Source organism: Pygoscelis adeliae, unplaced genomic scaffold, assembly GCF_000699105.1.
Source record: "Pygoscelis adeliae isolate BGI_AS28 unplaced genomic scaffold, ASM69910v1 Scaffold41, whole genome shotgun sequence".
Lineage (NCBI taxonomy): Eukaryota > Metazoa > Chordata > Aves > Sphenisciformes > Spheniscidae > Pygoscelis > Pygoscelis adeliae.
Window position 1 is genome coordinate 5,303,038 of NW_008824373.1, and position 22,612 is coordinate 5,325,649.

At 35.4% G+C, this 22,612-nt stretch overlaps 1 protein-coding gene across 1 annotated transcript in view; it reads right to left on the bottom strand.

The window, feature by feature from the left end:
* The window catches only part of ASCC3 (activating signal cointegrator 1 complex subunit 3), a 273,528-nt gene that overhangs the window by 135,148 nt on the left and 115,768 nt on the right, over positions 1–22,612 (bottom strand). The window contains exon 13 of the mRNA XM_009320160.1: positions 5,111–5,245. Coding sequence (XP_009318435.1) covers positions 5,111–5,245 — 135 coding nt within the window. The remainder of the gene's footprint in view (positions 1–5,110; positions 5,246–22,612) is intronic.

The following is a 22,612-nucleotide window of genomic DNA, read 5'->3' on the forward strand; positions in this document are numbered from 1 at the left end:
TGGGTACCTGGAGAACAACTGGTCTTACTATTGAAGACAGAGGCAAAGAAGGCATTAAGTACCTCAGCCTCTTCCTCATCCTTTGTCACTATGCTTCCCCCCGCATCCAATAAAGGATGAAGGTTCTCCTTAGCCCTCCTTTTGTTGCTAATGTATTTAGAGAAACATTTTTTATTGTCTTTAACGGTAGTAGCCAGGTTAAGTTCTAGCTGGGCTTTGGCCCTTCTAATTTTCTCCCTGCAAAACCTCAGGACATCCTTGTAGTCCTCCTGAGTTGCCTGTTCCTCCTTCCAAAGGTCATAAACTCTCTTTTTCTTCCCCTGAGTTCCAGCCAAAGCTCTCTGTTCAGCCAGGCCAGTCTCTGTTCAGCCAGGCTGGTCTTCTTCCCCGCCGGCTCATCTTTTGGCACGTGGGGACAGCCTGCTCCTGTGCCTTGAAGATGTCCTTCTTGAAGACTGTCCAGCCTTCCTGGACTCCTTTGCCCTTCAGGACTGCCTCCCAAGGGACTCTGTCAACCAGTCTCCTAAACAGGCCAAAGTCTGCCCTCTGGAAGTCCAAGGTAGCAATTCTGCTGACCCCCCTCCTTACTTCTCCAAGAATCTGAAACTATAATTTTGTGATCGCTATGCCCAAGACAGCCTCCAACCATCGTATCACCCACAAGTCCTTCTCTGTTCGCAAACAACAGGTCCAGCGGGGTGCCTTCCCTAGTTGGCTCACTCACCAGCTGTGTCAGGAAGTTATCTTCCACATACTCCAGGAACCTGCTAGATGGTTGAAATCTCCCATGAAAATGAAGGCTTGCCAGCAGGAGACTTCTGCCAGTAGCTCCTAGTAAGTCACATCAACTACGTCCCCATGGACAGGTGGTCCCTAACAGACCTCAACCACAACCTCCCTGTCGGTTTCTTCCTGCTCCGATCTCGAACCAGACAGGAGCTGCACATGTCCGGTTTCGCTGTAGAACTCTGCACAGCCAAAGATCTAACTAACAGACAGCACACCTCCCTCTCCCCCTCTTCCCTGTCGGTCCTTTCCAATATGGTACGTAAGATGCATTGCCTCAGAAATGTAATCTGCCTGCTGTATCTACAAATAGTAAGTATTATATCACATCAAAACATTCATATTATACATTACTTTCTGAAGCAGTCAGAAATGCTATAAACACAGCTGATTCTTCCTTTTGATATAGTGTAGACTAGTACAACTTTTAAAATGCCTTTTACAGTACTATGACTGTAAATTAGGATTTCCTGCTCAGCCAGGGAAGAGGCTAGCCAAAACCGGGATACCCTAGCAGGGCAAATTCTGGCAACCAACAGTTCACTCCCTCATAGAAAAGAGTTACTGGGAACAGACAGCTGACTGAATGCGTTATTTTGGCAGGTAGCATGTGATCTAAAGATGATAATTAATGAATACACAATGAGTTTATTAAAAGATCACTCTGATTTCAAATGTGCTTTTCATAATTAAAAAAATAAATCAAAAGATAATCTTTCCTTAACAGTATCACAAATCTGATATTACTTAATGTAAAAGACACTGACAACTTAAAAAAAAAGCAGCCAACACTGTTACATGCTTCATATTATTCTATGTTTAAAGACTTCTTGTCATAATGTCTACTCATTACATTTAAACAAAAAAAAAAAAACTGAAATAAAAGATTCAGGCATTTCCAATGGAGAATAATCATATCTTTCATACAATGACTACACTTCTTTTAAATGTTTCAGGGAATTCCCAGTGAAATTTATTGAGCATCAAAATAACCACTTAATTTAGTGGAATTTTGTTGGGAATCTTTAAACTTTTAAAATTATTATTTATTAGTTTACCTTCCTTAGGAAGTATAATGAGAACTATAGTTTCTGGCTGTACTATAGTATGCGAAATGGTTCTTCACAATACCACTCCTGCTTCTTCAATTAAATTTTATAACATACAAGTCCCCAAACCTTCTGGTCAAAAGAAGCATTTTTGATATTTTAGTAATGCAGAAAGAAGTCAAAAGGGTCAAAGATTCCCATGAAATATAAGAGAAGAATTCATTTGTTTTTAATTACAATGAAGGTGAGTTTGCTTCATCACAAAAGTTAGAAAACTTCTGTAAGTATCTTCTAAAGCAAAGGCAGCTTTTCTACAATCTTTCTCAGAGATCAACATTTGGAACTACAATCTTGAAACAATTAAAAAAATTGATTTACAACAGATGTTGGGATTCGTAACAAATGTGTGTGCTGGGGTGGGGATGTAGGGAGTAGAAGAAAGAGCAGGGAAATTTGCTGTTTTACTCAGTATCCCCTAGATTTCAGTGTGATGCATAAATACCCTTAGAAAAAGAAGTTATTTCAGATATGCAGCCAACCAACCTATAGGCCATCTTATCTACCACTCTCTTAATTTGTGCTATAAATGCTACCTTAAATCGCTATCCAAGTACAGGTAGCAATAACCTGTATTCCAAATAGATTTAGAACTTTTCTTTTCTCTGTGACATTCTTGTGGTTCCCATCAACATAACAATATGCTTTCTAATTCATTTAATCTCAGAATGAAGAGAAGAACTAAACATACAGCAGTAGTTTTCACAGAAATACAGAGTGAGTTGGACAAATACTTCTTTGACAGATACCTCACATAATATGCACTGCTGAAATAAGCACATCATTTTTCCTAGCTTCTTTAGCAGTCATTTTGAGTGTCTAAATAAGCACTGGCACTTTCAATAGCTTAAAATATTTTTTCTGTATTAGCATTAAAAAACTAATATGATTTTTCATAAACTAGAAGTTTCAGATTTTGTTCTAAGAAATCTAATGAGAAAGAGTTCAGCGTTAATTACCAGTGTTACAGTAGAAACATGGGATCTCCAGGTTCAGGTTTTATGTTATTTTTACAATGCAGCAGATACTAACATCCACTGGAAAAAGAGGGGCTTTTTAATATGCTGTCTTATGAAATATAAGGACATCAATTTATAACTTAGCATAGTTTTAAAAATATTTATTATAGCTCTCAGAAGCATCTCAACAGAAAGAACATACTTGATCCTGATTTAAAAAAATCTTCTCTAAAACAGAATTTTCTATGTTTCACAAAATTGAATTTACCAACTGTAACATCTATGCTCCATTCATAATTCATAAGTCTGAATGAATCCCTTCACATTCTCTTCAGAGGTATAAAATAAAGTAACGTATTTATTACATCTAAAGACAGAATCTAAAACCCTCACAAAATTCCTAATTCACAGGGGCCCAAAATATTTAAGAGTTTATCAATACATTTGCCAGTGAGAGAAGGTATCTTATACATACATTAAAATTTCTACAATGAATAAGTATCTCCTCCATGTTCTGCTATTTAGTTGGGGAGAGAGAAAGAACATTATTTTTCAAGGAATATTAACAAGACGCTGTTAACTCTAATCTTTAGACCTCAATTAATATCATGAAATGTAAATGTCACATATAACACTGAACTAAGAATTGTTTTAGAAATATTCTCTCAGTAGAAATACTGGCCTATTGCTTGAATAGATGAAAAGATGTTGCAGATCAAGTTACTTCTGTATGTTATATATTAGAAAAAAATTCAAAAGATCAACACAATTCATACAAAGACAGAACTGTTAGAATGCATAAAAATGTACAGTTTCAGCTGGCAAGTACTTGCCCACTGCTCAAAATACTAGTAATTTATGATCCATGTAAATATTTTTAAACAAGATCAGATTAAGGGGGCTAAACCCTTGTGAGATTCAAATGGCTTTCCCATTTTTGACTCTCAAATAGATTACTTTTTGATTGCCCACCATCAGTTGATTCATGAGGAAAGTCAGATGGTTTTGGAAAGGTGGTAAATTTACAGGCTAGGTCAGATTAATACTTTAAGACAGTTTTCTGATTTAAAGAAGTGGCAATTGGTGGTTTAGGGACTTCCTGAGCTGCCGATTAGGTGCTGGAGCATGTCCAGAGAAGGGCAACGAGGCTGGTGAAGGGTCTGGAGAACAAGTCTTATGAGGAGTGGCTGAGGGAACTGGGGTTGTTTAGCCTGGAGAAAAGGAGGCTCAGGGGGAGACCTTATCGTGCTCTACAACTACCTGAAAGGAGGTTGTAGCGAGGTGAGTGTTGGTCTCTTCTCCCAAGTAACAAGCGATAGGACGAGAGGAAATGGCCTCAAGTTGCGCCAGGGGAGGTTTAGATTGGACATGAGGAAAAATTTCTTTACTGAAAGAGTGGTTAAACATTGGAACAGGCTGCCCAGGGAAGTGGTTGAGTCACCATCCCTGGAAGTATTTAAAAGGCGGGTAGATGAGGCGGTTAGGGACATGGTTTAGTGGGCATGGTGGTGTTCGGTGGATGGTTGGACTCGATAATCTTAGAGGTCTTTTCCAACCTTAATGATTCTATGATTTTATTACATGAAGACTACTGTGATCAATGATCACCAAATAATCCTCCTATAACTTGTCCAGTTCTTTTTGATAAATAACCCCCTCTCCAACGCTACGATGGACTTAAGAAATCAAACAATTTCAGATATATAAATGAACTTTAAGCTAGTAACTTTACTAATTTAATGATAAATATAAATTACGAATCCTCATCTATCTCACATATCAGGCATTCACTTAGATCCAGTGCAGCACTGAAGGGTTCCAAGCACGTACCCAAATAGCTTTGAGCCTGGGAAGGTAGTTTTGGGGTCTATCTACACCACTCAGTTCTTTAACTCTTCCCAAGAAATGTTAAAGATACAGAGAAAGCACATAATGGGACTCTCGGATTAAAAGGATTTCATATCTTTCTTTCAAAAGTGAACTCCACCCAATAAAGCATGCCCTGTTAGACTTTATCCATATTGACCTCGAAGTACAAGTTGCGTAAAACACAACCTATTATCAACTCTTGTTTAAAAACTAAAAGTAATAGCACTTTCTCTTCCTTCACCATTACTCTTTCCTTTCCTCTATTCAATTCAGCAATTCCACACTTCCCTTCAGAGCGCAAAAATGCTTCATCTATTCCCATCTTGGACTGTCTCGTAAAACCATCAATTCTAGGATTGTAGAGACTAGCAACGTAAATTATTCACTTACCTGTTTTTCAGCTTGTCCATAATCCGACCCTTGGGGTGACAGAAAGTGACAAATATGACCATTGTTTTTTGCTTTTTCTCGAAGAGCCATAGCAGTTCGTACTGTGGCATTTCTAGCATGAACAAACACCATCACCTTAAGAGAGAAAGAAACGGGGCTGATGAGAAATAACAAAAGTCTTAATCAAATAATGAAAACACTTTAATTACAAAATATTCCTGATAGGAACGAGAAAAAAATACTTAATACATGACATACTGATGAAAACTAATGTTGCTTTAGGGAAATTAAAGGGTGATCCTGCCTATATTGTATTTAATATTTTCAAAGAGCTTTTGAGAAGGTTCTCTTTTTTAATTCTTTAGTCTTTAAAAGATAGGGAATTGCTGGCAATAAATAGTTCATTTTCACAAAGTAGGGAGATTACTGTTGATGTAAAGATTTGTGTTATTTGACACATCCTAAATGATCTGGAAAGCAAATAGTGAGGCGATAAGTTTCCTGATGGTATGACTTGACTATGTGAGACAGCTGAAACAAAAACTGACTATAAAGAACCTCAGGAGGATATTGCAGTCCCAAACGACTGGACAATCAAAGAGAAGAAGGAAATTAAGCACCAACAAATGCAAAACACATATGGGGATATGAATTTTTAACTAACAGATATGAATATGGGTTTTAAACCACATACTATCACTCAGTAAGATACCTTAGAAACACTGTGGACATTTCCCTGAAAATATCAAATAAGAGTCGAGTGGTAATAAAAAATTATTTGTATCCATGTCTGCAGTAGGCTTTGGAAATACAGTTGGGTATCATCCACCCAACCCCACTGTCACTTAATTATGCTTATTACCATCACATATGGTATCTGAACCAAGAGACTGTAATGAGATGTTAATACTTAGCCCTTTAGATATGTATACAAAGCAATTTAAACTGATATTAAATTAAGATTCACTGCAAGGCACATTTAAGATAAATCATGGCAGTAAGCCCCCCGATTGGTGTAGAAAGGGAAAAGCAATTAAACACCACTTAATTCAAGTGTAATAACAGTTCTGAATGTCTGTTAACCACATACTGCTGGAAAAGGTACACTATGGAAAACACTTTATATTGCCCCCTAAGCACTTTGTATTGTCCAGGGTTTGCTTAAATTGACCCCACGTACTTGGTCAGACAACTCTCAGTTTGATCAAGTATGACAATTTCTGTGTTCTTAAAACTCACATATGGAAAAGTTTGAGTGCCTTGCTCTTGAGTAAATGGCAAACACTGTTTTGCAAGTCCATCTAATTTTAATTAAAAATGTAACCATGGAGTTATAATTCTGTTTTAAGGTATTTTCCATTGAATTTAAGACTTATATGTCAAATTCCAGAGAACTGCGGGTTTAATTTTGGCCTTTTGTCAGCATCATCCTTGTATCAACTTGCAGTGCATAATTGAATTACTTTAAATGAAACACCATTAACAAAGTAGCAGTATTTAGGGTATAATTAAACAAGTTATTGCCTCTGTTCTTAATTTCGAAATTCATAATTTAATTGTAAATGTATAATGCACATATAATTTTATATAAAAGTAGACATAATAGTTGTGAATGTATATAAATTATAGATTTATAATTAAAAACCAAGCAAATTAATTCAGGTGACAATACAGAGAAGAGATAAAAAGAGAAACAATGTGTGCATAACTATTTGCTTACTGGGAGCATAACCTGTTTTAGCTTATTTGATACATCTTTCCATCATCAATTTAGTAACACTGTGACTCCTACAATTATTAACTTTCATCTGAGTTGAAATATTCTCAGACACATGTCACAGCAACATACCAATTTTCTCTAACTTAAAAACAACATATTGGCAAAATCTTTTTAACATCTCTTCAAAAAGTAAGAGGACCACAACATAACAAAGTACAGTGTATGTCCCTTCTGTCTTCATTAATTGCTTAACGATTACTTGTCTATTTACCTTTTTGTATTTTTTTTTCTATAGAAGGCCTGAATACTGAAAACTACTCAAAACGCAATTTCTTTTTATTAACAGATCCACTATGTCTTCTCCAGTGAATTCTCACTTCTAAACTCTGTCAACAGGTTTGACTGAAAAAAATCTTCACTTTTAAAATCAACTTGATTTTATAGTTTACTAGTTTGTTTCCTTCTTAAATGGCATCATATTAAAATTTGATTCTTTGCTGAATAGATTAAAAATTAATCTTGTGAAAACAGCTAAAATCTGAAAGTTGAGAAACTGAGGAAATACAGTATCGGGCATTAAGGTGAAATAGGATTTTTTTTTTATCCAGGTAATTTTGAAACTCCTGAATTAGGAAGTTTAAAAACATTTGACGTGTTGGTTCCTTAAAAAAAAAAAAGTCACATATGCACAAAGGGGTGATTTAACCACAAAATAGGTTTGTTGATTGGTTTTACACTGTATTTTAATCTTTTAGATTCTATTTGATTTCAGTCTTGCATTAATTTTGAAATCGCCACCTATATCTTAAATCTAAAATGGCGACTTTGAGAATGGTGTTTACACAGCATTAATATTAATTAAGTTCAAACATATTAGACTAATATATTTTTGCATGCTTTGACATAATATTGATAAATATCTTACTGGTTCTCCTGACCTTTTTAAAATTCCTAATCAAAGACCAAATGAAGTGTGGTCTGACTGAATTTTTTGGAGTGGGTGGGAATTATATGGCTAGAAGGACAAATCTAAAAGAGCAGCTGCAAGCAGGATTGCTTTTAAGCTTTGAAAGCAACTAATAAAAAGAGTAAAATAAAATAGCAAGCAAATCTGCACACAAATGTGTATCTATATCCAATAAACCTCTTAATTAACCAGGGTATAATTCGTTATGGCTTGTTTAAACAAGATAAAAAGAAAGAGTCATATTAGGAGGTAACTTCAAACTAAACAAGCTACAGTAAAAAAAAAAAAAAATTTAGGTGTAATACTTTGGTGGCCTAGACCTATTTAAGAGAAAAAGGGGTAAAAAAGCTGTACTGGGAAATGAGAACAGGTAAAACAGTAAGTCACTACAGTTAGACAAAGCAGAGCACAGACTATTAGTCACAGAAAAGATGATGGTAGAAAATAGGCCCTTAACTGAAGCCCTTAATTGAAGAATCTTCCTTTCAATTATCATATATATGAACAGCAGCTGCAATGCTTGTATAGAGCCCATTCCTGAAACTGTAAGTGTGAGGAAAATTCCTCTTAGTTCTGGTCACAATCAGGCAGAGCCTTTCGGAACTGACACTCTGAAGTCAACTGTCACTATGATGTCCTGGTCCCTGCTAAGACAATGATAAGCAACACCAGAAAGATAAGGAAATGTTATTTTGAAGACTTAGAAGAAAATTTGTTGTTATTTTTCAGGTTCTCCCCTGCCCTTAATTCTACCTCACCTTGAAAGCAGATGAAACTGTGCTAAAAGTAGCACACTGGGGAGTGAAGCTGTAACATTAATATTTAATTTTTACTAGTCATACAGAAATATTAGAAACTCAACTTAATATGAACATCTGTAGGAAAATAAAATGTAATAGCTGACACTTTGCTATAAAATATTATACAAACATGTATAATAAATGTAAGTATATTGTATAACTGAATCTTTGCCACTGAACATTTCTAAAATGACTATATAGCATTACTTTTGCAATACTTTCCTTTCAATTAACATACTTTAAAACACATCACTCAATAATCAGTTTGTCTCAGTAGAAAAGAATCTGAATCCTTTTTCAAATTCTGGCACCTTGATTTTATTTGAAATGGTGACAGACAAGGATTAATCTAAAAAATGACAAAAAATATTATGTAGCACTATGGAATGTTGTAGTTCTGTAATTCTGTACAGCTATTACAGCCAATGTAATAGCTGTACAGAATTAGGCACACCTGCAGTCATCTACTTGAGATGCTAGATAAGATATATACGAGCTCAAGAAATGCAGATATTAAAAGCAGAGCTACAAGGGGTACTAGAAAAGACCAAAATACCTTAAGAAATAAGACCATAAAATAAATTAAATTGAAATTTTGTAGGAAAATTGAATTCTTGGCAGAAATAAAATTGTACAGTCCAGGGTACTGGGCAGGGAATTGAAGAAGAGAAGAGGGAAAAAAAAAAAAAAAAAAAAAAGAACTACTGTGCAATGCTCACAGTTAAAAGCCCACAAGAATATTACCACTGTAACAGCAGGATCGCTGATATAATATTCAAAAGCCATGAAAACACTAATCAAAATGTTTAAGAGAAACATTTTCAGATTTCTTTCATGCTGCTGAGAATGTCAACAGTGCTGGAAAAAGAGTTGGAACCTTCTACCTAAAAACAACTAAAACGTTCCTCTCTCATCACTGCCTACCATAGTATATGTTCAGAAACAATCCTGGGACCTTTAGGAACTTCGATACTAGGAGGCACGCAGTTTAGATGCTTCAAGAACTGGAAGACAGATGGATTGGGGTCACATTGCACTTTATCCTCCAAGGTCCCTTTATCTTTTATTTTAACCATTATACTCAATAAATTTCAATAAATTAATAATATTGAAAACTTCTGGTATCCAATATTATATATAAAAATAAACTGTAGCCATAAAGAGCATCAACATTGTTTTTTACTCCATTTACCCAGTGATCTGAGTAATTCAGATACCCAGTATCTGAATATTTAAAGATCACGTTTTTGCTTTCATTTAGCAGAGACTTGGTACAGACTTGATAAAACTTCAGTTATGATTTCTAAAGCTTCTGCCTACATGCAGCTGAAACTAAACAGGACAAGCACAATTCCATGCTGGGTTTTCCACAAGACTTAAAAAACAAGCGCCTGTTTCTCTGTCAGGGGACTGGAAGATGTTTCAAGTGCATCACTAGGAATAGTAGCTAGGCAGGAGAAATCCAGAAAAAAAACCTGGAATTGCCAACCCTGACCTGAAGGAGCTGGCTGGGCTACCATGCAAAATACGTAGAGAATAGGGTGGTGCTAAACAGGGAAGCCAGTCTTTAACAAATAGTCTGTATTTAATCTTGCTTCTTTCACTGAAACATTACCTGCCACATTTTGTATGTGAAACAGACAATGCTCAATTAATGAATCAAGATCTAGATTTTACTTTGTTTTATCCAGCATACTCTGATCAAACCCTGCTCTCAAGAATTAACAATTCCACAATGGGATTTGCTGTGAGGTTAATCATTACAAGAAGTCAAGATTACATAACATCAAGAAAAAATATATACAACAGTGTTTCCTCACATTCCCATTTTGCAACTGAAACTAAGGTTAAGTGTATTTGCTATCTGAGCATGAAACTTAAGATGTGAGATCGTACTTCTTATTATATATGACTTGATAAACTCAAAGCAGAGCTCCTATTAACTCCATTGAAGCCATGAGCACCCAATACTCTCAATCATCAGATCAATGCTTCCTATGTCATAATTCTCAAAATTTAGAAGCCTTGATTAATATGTACTTCTAAAGATTTTTATTTCAGCAGCTTCACCTTCTGTAACATCAGACATAAACTGTCAGAGGCAGGGACTAAATCTAAATTTTCAGTGAAGTGTTTCTTTGTCCTCCATAACAGGCCATCTCTTCTTTTTTTATTATTCTTTATTGTATCCATCACACGATTTCAATCTTCTGGAATGAAGATGTGTCCTGACACAGAACTACTTCTTTAACATATTAAATTCCTGCACTAAATGAACAAAAAGAAATAAAGGTCTAATGCATAAAACCCCCCAGAATATTCACTGTGTCAAAGAACACATCTGATACCCTCTTAACACCTTTTATATGGCTGCTGCTGCTTCTTACAGAATTGTTGTGTGACAGTGTCTGACATCATTCATTCAGAAAGACATAAGACCTTATTATGCAAACAATAACTAAGAAACAAACATTGTATAACTGTCCTCTACCCAGAAGCCTTTCTACAGTTCTTATAGAAAGATACCTTATTTTCAGATGTGTAGCACATTTTCTTTATGAAATTTACCTCCCACTGTCTTTAAACTAATAACACACACTTGAATTCATTGACTTTTATGTATTTCATGATCACATATCAAAACCTGACTGAATTTTTAAATTTAAAATGATTGCACAAATTGCTGACAATAAAAAACAACTCAGTGAGAGGTAGACAGACCAAGTCTGATTAAAAAAAATAAACTGCTTTATTAGCTGATTAGAGGTGCCCAATCTTAAGGTTAATGTTTACTTGTAATCTCTGTACATTACCAAATATGTTTGTAAAGAACCATCCCTAACTACAAATTGACATATAACACCTTGTTGAATGTTTTTTCCCCAATGAAGTTGGTAAGCATTTACCAAATACGTTGTGAAACAGCAATATAGTCTTAAGGGGGTTAATTTAGCCTGTCCTAACTGTGTCAGAGAATATTATATTTCAAAATCTCTGTGCATTAAATTATGCAAATAAGTTAGGAAAAGTAATTTAGACCAGAGAGAAGCGGTTCCACAGCTACAAGCTGTGTAATTAGATCTGTACTCTGTAGTTCAAAGCTAGCTCTGGTGTATATAGCCCTAGTGCTGAAAGCGTCTGCTGCTGCTCTGCTGAAACCAAAGCTTATAAATGATAAAAAATATACAAGAAAGGAGAAAGCAAATGTCTCTAGCTAGGTTACCTCCCCAGAATTTTCTTAAAGTATGAAACAAATCAAACGTTTTCACCAAAGACTTTGTTTAAAAATCACAACAGGAAATGCTTGCATTCCCAAAGTGTTGCGTATTCCAGGTTGTAATCTTTCTGAAACATGTTAGTGCATCACCAAAGCACTGAAAAGCATGCTATTACTCAAAATACCTACAAGAACTAGTACTTTTCTGTTATCAGAGACACGTAACTAGATGCTAGTAGGACTTATATTTTCACTTAGAGGAGAAAGAAAAAACACACCACATAGACATGTAACAAGTGCCTAAAATCATTCATGAAAATTTATAATCAGGTACCTGAAATCCTTTGAAACACCTTTCTTCCTACCTTGGACATTAAAGATGCTTGCGCTAACTTTTGCTACTGGAAAACGTGTCTTTCAAACTAACATTCTCTATGATAACTCCAAAACAGTGCATTCATCTTTTTGGGGAAGCACACTGACTCTTTCAGGTATCTTTCCATCTTGTTATTAGAGTGCTGGTCACTTGAATGCTTGAGTTCAGCATCTCTGTTTTACTTAACACCTCTCTGTTAAGGTGTGCTAGGCTGTGGTCTAGCTTTTTGCCTTGTTCCTTCCATCAGAATCCTGAACTCCACCATCTCATAGTCACTGCAGCCAAGGCTTCTCCCAGCATTCACATCCACAACCTGTTCTTCCTGTTTTGTAAGTTCAAGGTCCAGCACAGCATCAACCCTTATCAGCTCCTCAATCATCTGCGCTAAGAAGTTGTCATCAATGCACTCCAGAAACTTCCCGGATTGCCTTTGCCCTGCTGTATTGTCCCTCCAGCAGCTATTGGGGTGGTAAAGTCCCCCAGGAAGACCATGGATGGTGACTATGAGGCTTCTTCTAGTTGTCTGAAGAAAGCCTCATCTACTTTATTCCTGGTCACTGGGTCTGTAGCAAACTCCCAAAACAATGTTGCTCGTGTCTGTCTGCTGGCTAATCAATCCTCCTCCTAAACTCTCAGCTGACTCATCATCCGTCCCTAGGCAGAGCTCCAGCTATCCCTGCTGTGCTCTCACATACAAGCAAGTTTCTTGCCGTCCTGACCTGGCCTAGCTGAAGAGCCTGTTTCCACCCATTTCAGGACTCAGTCATGTGAACTATCGCATCACATCTCTGATCTCAATATGATCTTAGCTCAGCAACTGGACGCAGACCCCTAATTTCTCCTTGTTGTTCCATACACTGCATGTAGCAGTGCACAGGCATTTCACAGAGGCACTCAGTTATGTTCATGTAAAACATGACACTGTGTCTTCTGCCACTGCTTAAAAATGAAAGATACAGGCTTTTGGTGTCATTTCCATTCAAAGCTATGGATAAAACAGTTCTGGACCCATAAGTTTGACATTAAGCCTCTAGCATTAAAATAGGAGACCCTGATGATATCAAACCTTTACACTGAAGAACAGTCAGTGTGCATGCAGCAGCACTAACGGGAGGATGCTTCTGAGTAAAAAGTACTTGCCCATATGAAACTTCATGACTCCTCCTTTATACCTGTACAACAATTATACACATTTTCCACTAATATATGCTGATTGGTTTGTCTGATTTAATTTACATTAGGAAGTTCTAAAATACCGATTACTTTAAAAATTGCAAGCACTTGTGTTTACGATCTTGTTTTATTATGTTTGAATTATATTAGATGGCCTACAAAATAAATGCACAGTTATGGAATCAATATTTAAATATGGATTCTGGACACTAAAGGAAACCTGTTTCAGAACAGTATAATGGGATCTATGCCATCTTCAATTTGTAGCATTAGCCAAATATATGACAAAATGCAGAGGAAAAATGAATAGAGTGAAAATTAAAGTAGAGGGCAAATTATTCAATAAGACAAACAAACAATACTTTGCTGACTCCTACAGGTAGCAGAAATTATTCTGAATTTTAATCGACAGGACAGAAATAGAAATAGCAATATCTATTCTTGTCTAGAAAACTCAGCAAGAATAGCTAGTCTATTACTATGCAAATATATGTCATTAGGCAGTTAACAATTGCATTTTTGCAGATGCCAATGGACTTGAATGACAATTACTATTCAAAATTATAAGCAGCTTTTCACTGCATCTTTTTTTAGAAAAACAAGATCATGCAATAATTTGTTTCAAGCATTTCCCTTTGTCCTGTTCTGACATTAACTATTTTGAATTTGTACAATAAAATATGTTTCTGCATTATCATAAATTATATTTTTGACAAGTATCACTCCAGAATAAGAGTTGTCATGTCTACCATATATCCTATGTTTCCAAAACTATTTATACTTATATGTATACCATCCATAATATGAAAAAATAATCCAGGAGCCAGTAGTGATAAGCAGATTCTATTCAGCTATACTGAAGGAAAAGAACATAGAGGATACTGGAGAAATCTTTGTATCTATTCCCATTCCTTTTACTCAAGTAAAAAGATTAAGAAAATTGCCATGTCAACATCCGTATCTTCTGGTTTTGTAAGATCCAGTAACATAAACAAGACCAATTAAAGAACAGAACAGTCAGGTTTTCTAGCTTATTTCTTAACAGTACTGATTTAAAAACACAGACCTTTATCCAGAAGCTTTTTTTGCTCCTAATCAAAAGGTTTTCTACATCACCAGAAAAGTGAAGAACTGCCTTCAAGTATAAGCAATGTTTTTAATATGAAACTTAATAAAGTTATGAAGAATTTAAATGATGCAATAGTTTGCAAACAATAGTAAACTGTGCTAGAACAATTAGAATGTCCCTCATAAACCCATACCTTATATACCTAGCCCTTCTCAAGATATCCTCCTAAATAAGAAAATTATAAATACCTCATGATTAAATACACGAGCGTATGCAAATGTAACATATTTTGGAGTCACCTCTTCAGTAACCACAAAGAAAACCATCAACACTACAGCACTACTACAGATGTGAGAAATCTCATACTCTGGAAAGTATATAGAAGTCTAAAGTCAAAAGGAATTTCCTGATGCATCTTAGTGTCTTAATAAAGAATATTTATTTCCCACCCTCATGGATTCCTCAAAATAACTTATTTTCTATAGCATCCTATATTACTGTGTATTTCAAATTAAAACCCACTAATGACATTACTACTGGATTTTGTGGTAACGTCTGTTAAAAAGTCTGTGATAGGCATAAGGTCTTGGTGGACAGTAGTTATCTTATTACATTTTGAATAATTTACAGAAGTTTTGACAATAATCAGTAAGTTTATTAGTTGATACTATCTATTATGTTAAACTAAGCACACAGATCCATTTCTTTCAGGGCTACAGCGCAAGAATTTTCAATAGCTTTGGACCACTGACAATCCTCAACATGTCTTCCAGAGTATCATTTATTGTTGCCATTAAATTCTTACTGAAGAACAACATGAGGCTGACAGGGATCCACAGACTTAACTTCCCACAATCTTCTAGACCACTAATAGTCTGCAGCCCCATTTTTGAAAAACAGCTTTTAACATAGAGCTAGTAAAACTCATCGCATTAGGCTACAAGACTGGTCAAGCTGCCTTTCCCACACTTGTAAGCCGTACATTCGTAACTTAACACTTAGGTCATCCACAAAAGGCCAACTGGCTCAAGATGTAACTATTGATTATTTCATTTAAATCTAATTTTAGGCTATAAGAAGTTAGTCATTTGGAATTAAAGTTGATTTTTTTGTTTTAATGATTCAATGTACTTTCATAAGATCAGAAGAATAATAATTCTAAATAGTAGCACTTGCTACCTTAAACAGTTGTATTACCTATACCAACATTATTGTGTAGCTGTGCAAGACTACAAACATTAACTGAACACCTTGTGAACTCATAATTAATGGAAAGATATTAAATTGGTGCTTCTGGTCTACATATATTCATTGTGAACGCCTGAGTACGCATATACAGACAAGCTACTATGTAAATACAAACACATATGCAAACATTAACATAAGGCACAGAAATGTAGCACACAAACATTTAGAAGGCTACCTAATTGAAGAATAATGGGTTATTATATACATAAATTGTTATGGCATCCAGTTCCAGCAATTTCCTCAGCTGTTCATATAGGCAGCTGACAAGGTATTAAATGTTTAAAGCCAAACAGATTTGACCAGAAAATATAGAGGGAAATACGTATCATTTGACAGTAACATGAAAAATCTGGTATATAACATTTCTTGAAGTGTATCTTCTACAGAGCACATCAATATAGTATTTTTAATTAAAGTAAGATACGAAGTTTCATTTATTCAGGCATAAGATTATAGTAACTATTATATCCTTAAAATTGCAAAAGGCAGTTATTGTGGAAATGAAGTGCATAAATAAATGATGAAGACGCAGAACATAAAAATAGTGCACCATCACTGAATTAGTTTGTCTGTGATTTAGTTAAAGAAACCATACATACAAATGGGCCCTAATTGTGCAAAAACTGCAAAAGAAATTCTATAGAAAACTATCCAAAGTATTCAAGTCTTCACTGAATCAGCTGACACAGAAATAACATCTAAAATGATCAGCCATAATTCAGCTATCCTGCCGGACCACTTTACCTTCTGTATTTGTGTATTTTTATATACTTACATACATGTGTGCATATATAAATATAGAAGCAATATATACACATATATATGCAAATAAGCTACACCAGGTGATGAAGTAGAAGCAATCTGTATAGATACAGAGTTCCAAAAACTCAGACTGAAATAAACTCTTTAGGCTGTAAGATGGAAGTCTAGATAAAGAATACATTGTAACAAACCCAGGAACTTTTCCGAGTTATTTGTCCAAAGTGTGCTATAAACACTATTTCACCCAGAAAAAAATACTAGGACAAGCTTAAGTCTCAAGGTACTAAGTTCCAGAGAGACCTCTGAAGAAAATACTGTTTTATTAAATCTTATCTTATGACACAGCTATAAAAGCACTGTCAACAGTTGCAGTAACTAAGCTTATTAAACTTTTATCTTCACACGGCTTCTGCAACCAAATAACAGCTGGAAAACTGATAATAAAGAAATTTAATCCATCATTTTTACAGATGAAATTAATACCTGTCAAATTCACTTCTGACAATTTAATATAATAGATTTAAAATAACTACTCAGTGTTTCTTTTTTGTTTTAAGATAGCATTGTAAGAAAAACAAGATGACACTTAGTACTGCAAAGTTCAAGTCAATTATTGTAAACAGAGAACAATTACAGACAAAGTGAATGCTTTATGGGCAATACATAGCACAGAACCAGTTTTGACTACATAAATTCAAATGTAATCTGTTTCTGATCTGTGACATCAAAAATCCTGATTTGAAAGAGTGAAGTATTAAAAATCTGTGCAAGGTGATACTTAGAAATTATTCCAAGATTTAAAAAAAAATATATAGCATCTCAATATTACTTCTAATGAACTAAATTACCAGAACAGTGGTACAGGACAACATTTTAATTAAGTACATAAATTCTAATTAATAAAGCAAGCTTGATCTCCAGAAAACTGCATACTAACCACCCAATGCATACACTAATTAAAAATTTAACAAGTATACATGGCTGTATTCTGCACATTAAAAAAAAAATATCCAAATTTCATTGTAAAAGATAAAAGGTAAAGCTTGTCATATCGGATGCAGTTGAGACAATACTGCAAAAGCAAAATGGTGAGACAGACGCAGCCAGCTAAACCTAAGAAACCAGTTCAAATCAGAAGAGCAAAAGCTCAGAAACTAACAAGGTACTTGAAAAAGCACTTTCCTTCAAAGGGTTGTTAAGAAAACTTAGCTGAAATAAGCACAAAATGGGCAGTCTGAAATCACCACTCATAGTGCATCATCGAGAACGGATGGTTTGTATACGGCTGTTCATTGTTTTAAATAGTTTTCCTCTACATTTTTAGTTTCAGTAGTAAGATTTCCAGCATGTTAATTCTAAAAAGGCTGCCATATCTCCACTGGTTTACAGTTCCTAAAGCCTGCTCCACTCAAGTTAACCGGAGTTGTTGCTAAATATGTAGGAATCCTACTACTGCATTCACTTTTGGGTGTTGTGGTGAGGCTTTCAATAGCTATTTACTGTTTCAAAAATCAAGGTTCTTTGCAACAGACAACCTGGCATCTTTGGCCACCAGAAAGGCTCTTCCTTGCGTATTGAAACCACTTCCTCTAAAGCCATGATGTCTGCTCAGTATTTATGTACTGACACCTTGAGCCCCGATGCCTGCACAGATAGCAAGGGCAATAACCACAGAAAGATGTGAGAACTTCCACTGAACAGTCAGTTTTTGCTATGAACTGAAAATACCAAGCTCAGTGAGAAAATGAACTTTCAAGGAGTTTCACTGAGTACCAAAGCGAGTGGAAGAAAAGTTAAAACAGACAATACGTCATCTCAGAGTTAGACAGAAAACTTTCAAAAGCAGTGGGAAAACAGAGGCATTAAAAAGGAAAAGAGGTTTCAGAAGACAGGAACATGCCAAAGGCACTCCAAGTTGAAAACAGCCAAATTGGCAAATGAGCAAAGTGCATTGGGGAAGGAACCAGGACGGAAACGTAGATATCTGTGGCTGAAGACAAGCAGAGTAACAGAGTACTGAAGGTCAGGAAAAAACCCAGAGAGGAAAGTAAGGTGCAGAGAGTAAGTATGGGAGATCCACTGAAACAACACCAAGGGCACAGAACTTCTTTTGAAGATTTAAGTAATATCAAAGAGAATCAGCTATGAGAAAAAAAATAAGAAAAGGCTGCAGAAACAGAAGAGATGAGTAGTCTGGGGAATGTGGCAAAAACAAGAGAGTTTTATGAGTGCAGTTTGAGGAAGTACTTCCTCTGAAAGCTTTCAAAGAACTTAAGCAACTCCCCTTCTAACTCATAATGCAAGACATTAACATCAAGATCCCAAGGAATCTTATGCAATTTCAGGTTTTTAATTTTTTTTTTGACAAAGAGAGAATGTTCAGGCCACAAAAAAAAAAAAAAAGAAAAAGAAAAAGAAAAAGCAAAGAGTAAGGTTCTGACAAATTCATAATAGCAAAAGTATTGAAGAGGTGATGGGGACAATGAAAGAAACATATGATCATCTCTCTGTAACCAAGGTAGTGGGATAAAACAGGAAAAGGTCAGCAACAGCAGGAGGTACAATGGTTGTGAACCTGTATAACAGCAGCGATGGTCAGAGTCAAAAAGAGTTAATTCCCTAGGATACTAACTTAAGCAACTGAACCTTGGCAAAGAGCAACAGCTCCATCTATTTTAGATAAAGGAATTTAATGTAAAGTTAAAATTTACATATTATATGTTTCAGAGGAAAAAAAACCCCAAACCTTAAAAATACCATAATTTCTTGAAACTCCTAAAAATACGATGTTATTTCTCAAAGCATAACATGACAAGGGTGTTTTCCCCCTCATACATTGTGAAGATAAAGACAGTATGATATGTATCGTCCTAAACTAGCTAGTAATGCAATGTTTCAATTTACTATAGAAATGATGTCGATATGTATGGTCTTCTGTCACTGCCTTTGCTGATCTCACGAGGTTCTCTACAGGCTGCCTCAGAAAGGTGCTTACCCACTCCCCAGAGCTTGTCACCATTAGATGCCCTTCTCACAGGGCTATAAAATGTGAAGAAGCTTCTTCAGCTCTGTAGCTGAATTAATGCTGTTAATGCCTGTGACCCACTATTGGTGACTGTCTAACAAGAGACAGCTGTAATCACTTTGAGGGAATGATAATTTTTGGTGACTAAGCCTTCACCCAGTCTTCAAGGGAACAGTATCCCAAAGATAAATGCTGGCAAAAATACTCCACCTGCAACTGAGCATGGAGTCATATTCTCTGATGAACAGTGTGTAATTTCAGTTGGGTTTTTTTTTCTCGGTTTAAAGAATCTTTGGTTTATTAAGAAGTAGAAATAAAACTCCAAAAGCGCAAATCAGTCCAAGAGGGTCTAACATCTTTTCAGATAATCTAAGAACATAGTAAATTCAAAGTATGACATGAAAACAAATATCCACCAGCTAATATCGAGCACAGAGGGACAGTCCCAGGAAAGCAGACTTAGCACTAGAGGTTCTCACTTAAAGCAGTCTTAAGAGGTAGGATCTGACAGAGAAACCTCCTAACGAAGATCTACCTTGTTAGTAATCCTACAAAAAGAGCACACTGACTTAAACAGCACCTGGAAACCTTTGGGACATTTTTTGATCTTACTTTTTCAGTCACGATAAAAAGTTTCTCTAACAAAAACCCTAGAAAACTCGGTAGGGCAAGCCATCTATCATTATATCTTTCCTCAAGTTAAACAAGAGGAGAATTGTGCCATAAGACAAATGTTATAGCTTCAGTTGCATTCGGTAATTCAAAGTGAAGCCTACAAATGAGAGATCTCATTAGTTTGAGCAGATGGATCAAAATTAAAGGCTGAATCACCAACTTTTAATTTCCCAGTAGCCAGGAAGAGCTTGAAGTCTTGCAGAGGATGACTGTTGAAAAATCAACATAAAAAGCTTCTCTCCATCTGTCAAAACACATGCCTGTAGAATGCAACTACCTCCTACCAGCCTTAGTCTTAAAAAATGAACACACATGTACATCTATTAAAACACATGAACATATAACTTCAATCAAGCATCACACTCTAACCTATAATATGATAGGGACATATCAGCATGACTTCATAGGAGTAAATTATTCAGTTCTGGCATGGTAGAATTCTTTGAAAATGAGTTAACAGAACAGTAGATAAACGAACAATGTTGAATTTAATTTATTAAGACATTCCAAAGATTCTGGTAAAGAATCGTAAGAGACAACACTGCGAAAGTTTGATGGCCACAGGAAGGTGTACATTAACTCATGGCACTTTAGAAGAGGGAAAGTATCTTTCTCTGATTCTGGTATTTCTTTCTTGCGCTTCAGTATAAAACAGAACAGGTAGGTTTTTGGCTCTCTGGAGCACTGCTAATGAGATCTGTGTCTGTCACACTTTACGGCCTGAATAGTTATAAAATTCCAACCATTTCCTGAATTCCATACAGATATACAACTGCTCTGGAAATTTTTTCTAAAGTATTGTGGGGGAAGGTGTGAATATATATCTTTCTAAGAAGTGTATTTAGAAATAACCACAGCTTTGTTAAAAAGCAAACAAACTTTACACACACCAAATGTAAATAAACACAAGTTTCAAGGATAACACAAGCTAAGAAAGGTAACAGAGCATGATGGTAACAGACTACGGTGAACGGGACACACGGTAATGGATTTCGAAAAACTTAAGAAAATCGGAAGAAGGTGGTAACTTCAGAAGATCAACGGCTACTCTCAAAATTGTGAAAAGACACTAAAGAAAACCTTCCCAGCATAATATTCATCATATTCACTCATAATATTCATCTTCTACTATGGGGCAGGCATTTCAATGTAGATATATCTACATAAACTTTTTCTTTTTTTGCACTTCATTTTTAACATCTGCAGCTGGTTTAATGATTAGACAGATCATTTGCCATAGCATATTCATTAAAAGGAAAAATCCCTAATTTTTAATATGTGGTACAATACTACATACTATAATTAACTATATTATACAAGGAGCTGATATTCTTGATTCTGCATTTGACGTCAAAGACTGTGTACCGGTGTTTGTATATCATTCATTTCAGGATATGTTTCATATGTTTCATAAGTTTGTTTCATAATTATCAAGACCAATATGTTTTAAAAACTCTGAAGAAAAGACCAGTGTAACTGGTTGGCATTTAGATGTGTATTTAAAAGAGTTCTGCAACATAGCAGAACAAACATTTTCAAGCAAAGAAAATGCTTAACATTTACAATCAATTGAATCTAACTAACCAAAGCGTTCTGAAACCAAATCAATATTTATATAGCAAGGGAAACCACACTTCTGCTTTATCTGAAAATACACTCCTTATTTGGTTGTTGGTTTGAAATACAATTTTCAGAAATTGAGATCAGCAATAGTGTCAGCTGCTGAAACTGTAACATTAGGTTGACTACAGTTCTTCACTTGACCTCTTTCAGCTGTAGCTCATGCCTTAAAACAAAACACTCATGCATTCAGCTGCTAGTACAGGAACTAAAACTATTCTTCAAGGAAAGCTACAAAAACATCTCCTGCTAAAATTAAACAACTTATTGTACTTGAATTTTTCAAATAATGTTATATGTGTTTGTAGACAGTTTTTTCCTCAGTGTGAAGAAAAAAGAGGGGAAGAAAGGTGCAATAAATATGCTGGAACAGCATGCAACTTCCTGCCGGGAATCCAAGATATGTTACTTATTTAGACATACTGATTAAAGAATCTGCTACTTGTAAATTTATCTACGGCAAGTGAAAATACACAAAATCATAACAAGAAATTAAAGATAAGCAACTAAACGTACCTCAGTGTTAGGAATTTGGTAAGGTATGTGCATAATTGACAATGAGGAGAAAATAAACTAAAGTTCTCTTGGTACTGCCAACAAATTTTGTTAACAATCTTCACTCAGGAAAATATGAGCATTTCCATATGTAATCTTCACAAAAGTTTTCTGAATGTAACCACAATGACTGATATCAACAAGAGAAGATAAGTGGAAGAATGGTGTTAAACCAGGGGGAGCAGGAGGACTAAGAAGCTGTTGCTGAAATATTTTTTTCCTCCCAAGTCATAAACCAACTGTTCATCTTTCAAAAACCACCAGTCTGAATTTTCTGTGAAAAAGGGAAAACGTG